The sequence below is a fragment of the Leptonychotes weddellii genome, chromosome X (assembly GCF_054177405.1).
Source record: "Leptonychotes weddellii isolate Sample4059 chromosome X, ASM5417740v2, whole genome shotgun sequence".
Taxonomy (NCBI): domain Eukaryota; kingdom Metazoa; phylum Chordata; class Mammalia; order Carnivora; family Phocidae; genus Leptonychotes; species Leptonychotes weddellii.
The window spans coordinates 58,840,136-58,852,590 of record NC_138385.1 but is presented as its reverse complement, the minus strand read 5'-3'; the positions used below and the strand labels follow the sequence as shown (position 1 = coordinate 58,852,590).

General features: G+C 43.4%; 1 protein-coding gene across 1 annotated transcript in view; it reads right to left on the bottom strand.

Annotated features, from left to right (window-relative positions):
* The window catches only part of AWAT2 (acyl-CoA wax alcohol acyltransferase 2), a 7,090-nt gene extending 4,856 nt beyond the window's left edge, over positions 1 to 2,234 (bottom strand). Inside the window, exon 1 of the mRNA XM_081809330.1 lies at positions 2,192 to 2,234. Coding sequence (XP_081665456.1) covers positions 2,192 to 2,234 — 43 coding nt within the window. The remainder of the gene's footprint in view (positions 1 to 2,191) is intronic.
* Between the last annotated feature and the right edge of the window lie 10,221 nt (positions 2,235 to 12,455).

Genomic DNA, 12,455 nt, shown 5'->3' with positions numbered 1-12,455 from the left:
AGCCTGGTGATGGGTATTAAAGAGGGCACGTACTGCATGGAGCACTGTGTGTTATATGCAAACAATGAATCATGGAACGCTACATCAAAAACTAATGATGTAATGTATGGTGATTAACATAACATAATAAAATAAAATTAAAAAAAAAAGAAAAAGCCTGACAGGAAATTGTCCAGCCTGGGCATTTGGTGTGGAGTTGAGGAGTAAGAGGAACCAAGGGGATGGCTAACGTTCTGACCCCGTCCCTGGGTGCATCGTGGGGATGGGAAATATGGGAAGAGGAACACTTCTTCCAGGGTGGGTAGAGCAAATTAGAAGCTTCGTTTGGGCCACCATTTGGGAGAGGGGTCTGTGAGATAAGCAAAAGCTAGCAAATGGCTAGCAAAACTAGTTGCTGGTTTCTAAAACGTGTTCTGCTGACCCTGGGCTTTCAGAGACGTGCTATAGGGGGCAACTACAGTGGCGACGGGGCAGAGGACTCTGGACTTGCCAGATCCCACTGGGAACAGAGCACCAACTCTGTTTTAATCTGCTTTCAATTGGAATTCCACAAAAGACAGTATTTGACAAAAGAGGGGCTGGGGGAAGGGAAGGTCCTGCATGGCTCTTGGGGAGCTAGCAGGGTAAGGATCCGCACTTCCCTGTCAAGGAGAAGCTGCCTCGGCCTGGCTGGGCTGGGCTGTGGGCCAACTGCGTTGGGCCCAAGGACACTTCCGGGGGCCAGTGCTATGGCAGCAGGTGGAGACTGTGGCCTGCTTGAAAAAAGGAAGAGCAGGGGCGCCTGGGTGGCTCAGTCATTAAGCGTTTGGTGGCTCAGTCATTAAGCATCTGCCTTCGGCTCAGGTCATGATCCCGGGGTCCTGGGATCAAGTTCTGCATCGGGCTCCCTGCTCCGCGGGAAGCCTGCTTCTCCCTCTCCCACTCCCCCTGCTTGTGCTCCCTCTCTCACTGTGTCTCTCTCTGTCAAATAAATAAATAAAATCTTAAAAAAAAAAAAAAAGAGGTAGAGCTGCCTGCTACAGAGGAAGAATGTGAGGAGGGTGGCAGTGGCGGGGGGGTCAGGGGTGGGGGGCTTGTGTGCTACCCCGTCCACTGAGCCACGCCTGAGAGGGTCGTCATTCACATCAAGCTTGGCTCTGAGGACTTATTTTGTTATTCCTGTGCCTCTTCATGCATCTGTCCACCAATCCTGACTCCTTACCCTCCCAACCTGGTCTGGGAGCTCTCGGGGGCAGGAGGGGTGGGCAGAAACTGGATGGTACTGGGTCTTACTGTTCTCATATGCCCAGCTCCTGACACAAACCACACAGTAGGCATACACTGACATTTGTTATCAAAATGCCCAAGCGGGTGGAAGCTCAACCTGGGCAAATCTTTGGGGCTCGATATCCTCAAATGTACATAAGAGATGAGGACTCCGTCTTGGACTTGTGAGAATCCAGACAAGGGATGGATGGCCAATCACTTTGTGAACGGTGAAATGGTGTCCACACGTAGGTTGCTGCTGTCACTATGAGTGAGAGAAGTGGAGAGGGGAGAGCAGGGCACTGAGGAAAGCCCAGAGTTTGGCTGGGCCTGCCCTGGGATGAACCTCTCTCCAAACAGTGTTACCTCGGAGAAAGGGTGTCAGAAACTCAAGAGCAGACTCAATGACAGTGTGAGCATTTGGAATATTCTAGAAGCTCTCATTCTCCTTATGCACAGAGAAGGCCATGTGCCCAGCTGATGCATCTGCATGCGTCCCACCATCCTAATGCCAAAGAGAGAAACAGTCCAGACTGTTTGGGAGCTTCCTGTCCTCAGTCCTGTCCCCCTCCATCATGTCCCCACCCTATCCTCTCAAAATCCCTGGAGATTCTGAGGCTCGGAGATTGTCAGAGCTGGAAGGGCTCTCTGAGGTTCCTAATTCCAAGCCACCCAAGGAGGGCTCCCCACAGCCTTCACTGAGCCCCCTGCCAATGAAATCCTTCTTCCTGTTCTCAAAACAAGGTCCAACTCCCTACTGGTCCTATTCTAGGCCTCTGGAAACAGACAAAAAATAAAGTCAGTCCTTCCCTTACATAGCAGGTCTCACTTCACCCAGGTAGGGTCACCAGATAAAATACAGGAGGCCAAATATTGCATGGGACACGCTTCTACTAAACCATTATTCATCATTTATCTGGAAGTCAAATTTAATTGAGTCGCGTACCTTTATTTGCTAATTTTGGCAGCCCTGTAACCCAGGATCGCATGGTAGGCAGTTGGCATACTGTGGTGGCCACAGTCAAACCATGTCCACCACATCCAGAGAACAGACCCCACTCAGTGGTCCAGGAGGCCTGTGTGTCACCTTTGATTTCTCAGCTGCCCCAGAAATCAGGTTAGCTCCCATCCCTTGCACTGAACGGTTTAGTGAAATTCTCTCAAAGGTGTTGCCACTACACTAGGGGACTTTTCCTCCCCGCCTCACACTCCCCCCCATCCCATCCATCCCTTCTGCTTGCTGGGCAAGGCTTTTAGGCATTCTGGCTCAAGTGCCAGTTTTCCTTTTCTCTCATCTGGCAAACTAAGAATGATCAGGGGATAAGAGGCCTGACCAAGAAACCAGAATATAAGGTTCGTGTTGGAGGACAAGCAAGGCCAAGACTCATGCAGCTGGAAGGTGCCAGAGCCACTCTTTAATGCCTCAGAGGGTTGGAGATAACTACTCTCCTTTGCCCTGGTGGGCAATGGCTACCTTTCCTATTTCCAAATAGCCCCAGCAAATGTGGTCCCGCATGGCCATTTCTCCCAGACGACTCACCCCTACCTCTAACCTTATGCCACTGGTGACAGTAATGAATTTCAAACTCTCCCGTGTGTAATCATGCAATCCCTTAGCAGATGTGGAAGGAGACAGAAGAAGCTACTCTGAGTATATAGACCACTGATGAGGAGGAACAAAGGGAGAAACAGGACGAGGATCCTAGTGATGCTGAACCTCTGTCCAAAAACTCAGCTTCAATTTTGCTTGTCATTCTGTAATTACCTGTTTTCGTGTCTGTCTTTCCCCACTTGACCACAAGCTCCTTGAGGTTAGGGATCTTAGTCTATTTTGTTCACTGCTATATCCACAATGAGCAATGCCTGGCATATAGAAGGACTGATGAATGGCAACTGAATGAATAGAGTAACAAAGCAGGTGAAGGGTAAGAATAGGGTCAGGAACAAAGGGGTCAGTACAGAAACAAAACATGAACACAGCAGGAAACTCATGTGACCTTGGGTCCTTAAGGACTGACTGGGTGAGAGGATGAGGAAAGAGCAAATCCTCAGTGATGAATTAAAAAGCCCTCAATGACAGCTTCCCTGTTGTCCAAACTCACATAGCCCCTTACACATTCCAACACCTACAGCCCAGTGAGGTAATCCCTCATCAGCAAGTGTTGGCAACAGAGTAATTCTCCAGATGTTCAGGAGTTATGAGCTCTGGACAGGATGAAATAATTTCTTTATTATTTATTTGTCAGAGAGAGAGAAAGAGCATGAGCGGGGAGGAGGGGCAGAGGGAGAGGGAGAAGCAGGCTCCCCGCTGAGCAGAGACCCCCCCCAATGGGGACTTGATCCCAGGACCCTGGGATCATGACCTGAGCCGAAGGCAGACACTTAACCGACTGAGCCACCCAGGCGTCCCAAGATGAAATAATTTCTTTACATCCTCGCTCCTCACACTGAAATATCATTGTAACAACTTAAATATGATGACTTGTGTGTGACAATTTCTCAACAGCTCTTGAGCTCACTGGAAAGCTCCCTCTGATGTGAGCCGGGAACCCAGTCCAGACAGACACTCAGGGACCATTAAACTCCAAACTAATGAGGAAACTGATTACCATGGAAACTGACATCTCTGGTGGCCTCTAGAGGGGAGGAGAAATGGGGGTGGTGAAGTGAAAAGGGGAGGATGGAGGAGAGTGGAGTGGGGAGCAGAAGCTGGGAGGGAGGGACTAAGGGTTGGTAGAAGGAAGAAACTGCTGTTTATCACTATCTTTCTTGGTGCCAGGCACTGAGCTGGGTCCTTCACATACATTTGATCATCACAGCCCCCTGCCAGATAGACATTAATTCTCTTGCCCCCCTCACCTTACTGACTGGCAAAGCATATGCTGTTCATCAACAAGACGGCCTATCACCATTCCCAGAGCTTATTATTGGAAAAGATCACCTTGAACTCCCTGCCATCTAATTCTTATCAGAAGCTCAACTGTGAGAAATGATATTCATAGAGAGCTGCCTGAAAAGCAGGCAGTCCATCCGTTGCTGGAGATGTGTGGCATATGCCCTGGAAGTTGGATCATACTCTCCAGATGAGAGGGTGTGTGTTGGGGGAAGGTGGGGGAGGGGGTGTTATGGGGCGGAGGTAGAGAGTGCAGAGCTGGAAAAGGCACATTCGAATTATAAAGGCACATTCTATTATAATTTGAATGTGCCTTTTCGAATGCCAGGCATATAGTTTCCTTAACACAAACTACAGGCAATAAAGCTCAACATTTGCAAAGCTGGTTTTTCTTCAGTTCAGGCCACAAAAACAAACCCATGCCACGGGGCTTGACATTCAAAGGGACCTGCCATCCCTTCTGCAGAATCTGCAAAAGCAATCTTGGCTGCAGCAAATAAGCACACGCTGCATGACCATTGCTATCATGTTATCAGAGTCCAAAAGATGTCTCTTTCAGGATCGGCATAATGGCTTTCTAAAATTATCATTGCTTTGATGCATTTTAAGTCACAGTATTTAATTTCTCTGAAACATGAAAATGACAGTAAAGGAGAGTGTGAAGTATTTCTGTTCATTTAAAATAAAAAGGGGGAAGATGGAATAGATGTATTTTGCCTCTTCCTCTTGCTACAACTAAAAACCCTGGACATTATGTACAAAACAAATGTAAGAAAACTCTGAAAGGTGGAGAGAAGAAGGCAGACGACTTAGGTTCTCAGCATGGGAAGAATGACATGAATTTTCTTTTTGCCTCCTAGATCCCAGACTTGGCGCTAAAGAAGCTAACAACCCAGGTGTGCAGAGACCAAAAAAAAGCCCCAAAGTCTGTTCTCTCTAGCCGAAGAACTAGGAAAAGATCAACCTAGCAATACACAAAGTGTTTAGACAATAACTACTCTACTCCAACCAAAACCAGAGAACAAACTGTGGCCCTATCCCCATCCCCACTAGCAAAGACTAAATGGGGAGCTTAGACTTCCACACTCATGAGGCTGTAATGACATGCCCCAACAACCCCAACCCCCTCCCTGCTGGCATGGTATCAGAGAAGGCCAAGTACAGAGCAGGGACTTTCATCACCACTGACAGGTAACAAGACCCACCCACACACTGTGTTATTAGAAAAAATGTAGGGAGCCTAGAATTCCACCCCCACTTGGCAGGAATGAGGTACCCCTTCACTTCCCCTGAGGCGATGTCAGAGAAGACCTAGTGGAGATTTAGGACTTTTACCACTGCCCAATGATAAAGGGGGTCAGATGACGTAGTGATAAAGGAAGCAGTAATTCAGCACTCCAACTCCTCCCAGTCAAAAAACTAACAGTGGAGGCCTAGTGTGGAGCAGAAACTCTCAGCCCCACCCAGCTGTAATGAAGAGCTCCCCTCTGGATCAGTGGAGGCCAAGGGGGTACCTGGACTTCTACTTCTTTCTGGCAGTAATGATACAACACACCTCTTTCCTAATGGTGGCAGTGTCAGAGGAGACCTGCTAAAATAGATGTTTTAAATAAGTTTCAGAGTCTCATGACATGATACCCAAAATGTACAGGTTTCAATCAAATATTACTCAGAAACCAGAAAGATCTCAAACCGAATGAAAAAAAAGAAAAAGACAATAGACAAATGCTCCAACTGAAATGACAGAGCTAGTAGAATTATCTGACCAAAATTTTTAAAGGGAGGGGGCGCCTGGGTGGCTCAGTCGATTAAGATTCTGCCTTCGGCTCAGGTCACGATCCCAGGGCCCCCACATCAGGCTCCCTGCTCCTCAGGGAGCCTGCTTCTCCGTCTCCCCCTGCCTTTCGCTCCCCCTGCTTGTGCTCTCTCATGCTCTCTGTCAAATAAATAAATAAAATCTTTTTTAAAAATTAAAAATTTAAAAAAAGATTTGTAAAGGGACCATCCTAAAGATGCTTCAACAAGCAACAAACACGCGTGAATAAATGAAAACATAGAGTCTCAGCAGAGAAAGAGAAAATTAGAGAAAAACAAAAAGAGAAAGTGTCGGCGCAGAAATAGAAGATATAAAGGAGAACCTCATGAAAATTTAAGAAGTAAAGTAAAGTAACCAAAATAAAAAACTCAAAGTACAGTCTCAACAGCAGACTGGAAGGGACAGAGAAAAAATTAATAACCTTGAAGACAGAACAATAAAAATGACCCCATCTGAACAACAGAGAGAAACTAGAATTGGGAGGGGGTAGGAATCAAGAGCATGAGAAGATAAGCCAAGTTTGTCAGGAAAGATTTGCAAAATGTATGCCTGATCAAGGACTGTTACCCAAAATACTAAAAGAATCTTAGAACTCAACAGTAAGAAAATAAACAACCCAATTTTTAAAATGGGCAAAAGACCTCAAGAGACATCTCTCCAAAGAAAATATAAAGATAGCAAGTAAACATATAAAAAGGTGCTCACCATCATATCTCATTAGGGAATTGTGAATAAAAACAATGAGATAGTACCATACACCTATTAGAAATGCCAAAATCCAAAACACAGACAATAGCCAAACACTGGCATGGATATGGAGCAACAAAAACTCTCATTCACTGCTGGTGTGAATGAAAAATGGTACAGCCACTTTGGAAGACAGTTTGCCAGTTTCTTTTTTTTAAAGAATTATTTATTTATTTATTTGAGAGAGAGAGAGAGAGAGGAGGAAAGGGGCAGAGAGAAAGAGAGAGAGAAACTCAAGCAGACTCAGTGCTGAGCCTGATGCGGGGCTTGACCTCACAACCCCAAGATCACAAGCTGAGCTGAAACCAAGAGTCAAACACTCAACTGACTGCACCACCCAGGCGCCCAGTTTGGCAGTTTCTTATACTGAACATACTCTTACCATTTGATCATGCAATCATGCTCCTTGGTATTTACACAAATGAGTTGAAAACTTAGGTCCACACACAAAAAGCTGGACATGAAAGGCTATAGCAGTTTTATCCATAAATGCCCAAACTTGGAAACAACAAAGATGTCCTCAACAGGTGATGGATAAATAAACTGTGGTACATCCAGGCAATGGAATATTACTCAGCACTAAAAAGAAATTAGCTATCAAACCATGAAAAGACATGGAGAAACTATAAACGTATATTGCTAAGTCAAAGAAGCTAGTCTGAAAAGGCTACATACTGTATGATTCCAACTATATGACATTCTGGAAAAGGCAAAACTATAGAGACAGTAAAATCATCAGTGCTTGCCAAGGGTTAGAGGGGAAAGAGGGACGACTAGGTGGAGCGCAAAGGATTTTTTTAGAAGGAAGGGGGAGGGGCAGAGAAAGAGAGAGAGAATCTTAAGCAGACTCCACGCCCAGCGCCAGCCTGATCTCAGGACCCTGAGATCATGACCTGAGCTGAAATCAAGAGTCAGATGCCCAACCGACTGAACCACCCCGGTGTCCCAGCACAGAGGATTTTTTAAGGAAATAAAACTATCCTGTATGATAATGGAATGGTGGATACATGTCAATATATTTGTTTCCAAAGCCATAGAATGTACAACAACGAGAGTAAACTCTAAAGAAAGCTGTGAAGAGCACCAGCTGGCTCAGTCAGTAGAGCATGCTACTCTTGATCTTGGGGTCATGAGTTCAAACCCCATATTGGGGGTAGAGATTACTTAAAAAAATAAGTAAGCTGTGAACTTTGGGTAATAATAATGTGTCAGTGTAGGTTAATTGTAACAAATGTGCCATTCTGGTATAGCATGGGGAATATAGTCAGTAATATAATATAAACTATGTACGGTAACAAATGGTAACCAGACTTATCATGGTGATCATTTTGTAATGTATATAAATATCAAATCACTATGTTGCACATTTGAATCCAATATAATATTGTATGTCAATTATACTTCAATAAAATTTTTAATTAAAAATTTAAAAAAATAGTGGCACCTGGGTTACACAGTTGGTTAGGCTCTTGATTTTGGCTCAGGTCATGATCTCAGGATCCTGGGATCAAGCCCCCATGTCAGGTTCCACACTCAGCAGGGAGTCTGCTTGAGGATTCTTTATCCCTCTCCCTCTGCCCTCCCCCTCCCTCTCTCTCTGTCTCTCAAATAAATAAATCTTTAAAAAATTTTAAAAATAGGGGCACCTGGGTGGCTCAGTCGTTAAGCGTCTGCCTTCAGCTCGGGTCATGATCCCAGGGTCCTGGGATCAAACCCCGCATCGGGCTCCCTGCTCAGCAGGGAGCCTACTTTTCCCTCTCCCACTCCCCCTGCTTGTGTTCCCTCTCTCACTGTGTCTCTCTCTGTCAAATAAATAAATAAAATCTTTTAAAAATATTTAAAAATTAAAATTAAAAAAAACCACAAATGTGCCACTGTGGTGTAGGATGTTGATAGTGGGGGAGGCTGTACCTGTGTGGAAGCAAGGAATATATGGGAACTCTGTGTACTTTCCACTCAGTTTTGCTGCCCTAAAAACCAAAGTTTATTTTAAAAAATGTGGCTCAGCCGGTTAAGTGTATGACTCTTGATTTTGGCTCAGTTCATGATTTCAGGGTTGTGAGATCAAGCTCCATGTTAGCCTCCGGGCTGGGCATGGAGCCTGCTTAAGATTCTCTCCCTCTCCCCTTTTCATCCCCCCCCAACTCTCACTCTCTCTCTCTCTCTCTAAAAAAAAAAAAAATTTAATTGAAAGGAGCATCAGTGTGGGACAATGACAAAGGATCTAAAGTTCCTGTCCTGAAGAGGAGAATGCGTGGGGCTGAAAAAGTACTCAAAGAAATTATGGCTGAAAACTTTTCAAATTTGGCAAGAGATACAAACGTAGGATTTGAGAAGCTGAGTAAAACCCAAATGAGACAAACCTGAAGAAATCCACACCAAGATACATCGTAGTCAAATATCTGAAAACTAAAGACAAAGAAAAAACTTTCAAAGCAGAAAGAGAAACGACACTTTGTCAGTAAAGAAATAGCAATTCAAAAGACAGAAAATTTCTCATCAGATACCATGGAGGCCAACAGAAAGTGACACAACATTTTTCAAAAGCTGAAAGAATAGTGAATCTAGAGTCCTACCTCCAGTGAAAATATCCCTCAGGAATGAAGGGGACATCAAGATATTTTCAGATGAAGGAAAACTAAGAGCATTTGTCACAAGGAGACCTACGTGAGGGAATGGGTAATTGAAGTTTTCTAAACAGTAAAGCTAATAGAAGAAATCTTAGAAAATTGGGAAGAAAAAACATGATAAGCAAAACTATGGGCAAATAGAGTAGACTTTCTTTCTCCCCTTGAGTTGTCTAGTGTTTGAAGGTTGAGGCCAGAAACAGAAAATTAATGTGGTTCTAAATGTACATAGAGGACATTAAAGAGAATTGTATTATAAATGGGTGAGGGTAAAGGAATGCAAAAGGAGATAAGGTTTCTATGCTTTATCCAAACTGGTAAAATGACAGCATCATAGATTTTTGGTACACACACACACACACAAATGTACCCAGAGCACCCATTTAAAAAGTTATGCAAAGAGTTACACTCAAAAACATTATAGATAAATCAAAACTGAATTCTAAAAAATGTTCAAGTAACCCAAAGGAAGGCAGGAAAAAGAAAACAGAAATGAAAACAGACAGAACAAACAGAAAAAAATTAAATGGCAGACTTAAACCCTAACATATTAATAACTATCTTAAATGTGGGGCACCTGGGTGGCTCAGTCGGTTAAGTTTTGACTCTTGATTTTGGATCAGGTCATGATCTCAGGATCATGAGATCAGGCTCCGTGTGGGGCTTGAAACTCAAGAGGGAGTCTGCTTGAGATTCCCTCTCTCTCTCCCCCTCCCCTTGCCCTCGTGCATGCATGCACATGCACTCTCTCTCTCTCTAAAATAAATAAATAAATCTTTAAAAAACTACCTTAAATGAAATGACCTATATATACCAATTGAGAGACAGAGATTGGCAGAGTGGATTAAAAACCATGACCCAACTACATGCGATCTACAGAAAACTCACTTCAAGTACAATAATATTAGGAGGTTGAGAGTAAAAAGGCTAGAAAAATATATATAATGCAAACAGTAATAAAGAAAAAGGAGTGGTTATATCAATATCAAATTAAGTGGATGTTAGAGCAGAGAAAATTACCAAAGACAGAGAGGGGCATTACATAATGATTAAAGGAGTGAATCCACCAAAAAGAGAAAGCGATCCTAAGTATGTGGGATTTGCAACAGAGGTATAAATTATGTGAAGCAATACCTGGTAGAGCTGAAAGGAGAAATAGAAAAAGCCGCAATTACAGTTGGAGACTTCCTACATTCCTCTCTCAACAATAATAGAATTAGGGGCGCCTGGGTGGCTCAGTCGTTAAGCGTCTGCCTTCGGCTCAGGTCATGATTTCAGGTTCTGGGATCGAGCCCCGCATCGGGCTCCCTGCTCCACGGGAAGCCTGCTTCTCCCTCTCCCACTCCCCCTGCTTGTGTTCCCTCTCTCACTGTGTCTCTCTCTCTGTCAAATAAATAAATAAAATCTTTAAAAAAAAAAACAATAATAGAATTAGACAGAAAATCAGGAAGGATATAGAAATCAACAACACTATCAACCAATGTGATCTGAAGAACATTTATAGAACATGTCACCCAACCATAGCAGAATACACATTCTTTTCCAGCGCCCATGGAACATATGTCAAGATAGAGCATACTCTGGGGCAGGAACAAACCCCAACAAATTTTTATTTTTTTTAAGTAGGCTCTATGCCCAACATGGGGCTTGAACTCATGACCCCCAGATCAAGAGTCACATGCTCCACCCACTGAGCCAGCCAGGCGCCTCCAAATCCCAACAAATTTAAACGAATTGTGTTTAAATGCGTATGTACTCCAACCACAAAGGAATCAAAGTAGAAATCAAAACCAGAAAGATAACGGGAAAATCTGCAAACACTTGGAAACTAATCATTCACTCCTAAATAACCCATGGGCCAAAGAGTCTCAAGGGAATCCAAAAAATACATTGAACAGAAGGAGAATGGAAATACAATATACCAAAACTTGTGATTTTTGACAAAGGTGCAAAACCAATTCAATGGAGAAAGCATAGCCTTTCCAACAAATGATGCTGGAGCAATTGAACAACCACAGGCAAGAGAATAAACTATGACCTAAGCCTCAAACATAACACAAAATAGATCACAGATTTAAACATACCACCTAAAGCTATAAATCTTTGAGTAAAAGACAGGACAAAATTTTGGGGATCTCAAGTTAGATAAAGAGTTCTTGACACCAAAATCATGACCCATAGGAAGAAAAACTGATAAATTGCACTTCACCAAAATTTAAAACGTTTGCTCTGAGAAACACCAGGTAAAAAGATGGAAAAGACAAGTCACGGTGTGATAGAACATATTTGCAAACCACATATCCAACAAAGAACAAGTATCTGTGATATATAAAGAACTCTCAAAACACAACTGCAAAAAACAGTCCAGTTGTAAAATGGGCAAATGACAGAAACATTTTACCCAAGAGGATGTGGCATAGATGGCAAGAGAGCACATGCAAAAATGAACATGATTAGCCACTAGGGAAATACAAGTTAAAACCACAGTGAGATGTCACTACACGTGCATCAGAATGGCTAAAATGAAAAATAATGACACCACCAAATGCTGGTGAGGATGCAGAGAAACTGGATTCCTCATACACTGCTGCTGGGACTGTCCAATGGTACAGCACTAGGGAAAATCATTTCTGAAAAAACTAAAATACACTTATAATATGACCCAGCAATCGCACTCTTGGGCATTTTTCCCAGAGAAATGAAGACTTCTGTTCACACAAAAACCTATACACGAATGTTTATAGCAAGTTTATTCATAATAACCCCAAACCCGGGACAACCCAGAGGTCTTCAACAGGTGAATGGCTAAACAAACTACAATGTATCCATATCATGGACTACTACTTAGCAATAAAAAGGAGTGAAGTTTAAGATATGCAACAACTTGGACAAACGTCCACTTTCCTCATTTGTAATAAGATGTTGGGGGGGCGGGGTGTCTCAAGGGCCTTCCTGTTTGGGAACTCAAGATACAGATGCGCAGAGTGGGGCAGGATGAGAGCATATTTGGAAGCGTTTAGGGCTTGTATTTATTTTATATTTTATGTTATGTTTTCGAATTTTTAGAGATTCAAAATAAACAGAAGGAACTGGCTCGATGGATGCCAGCTGTTGTGTTTCACGGGCA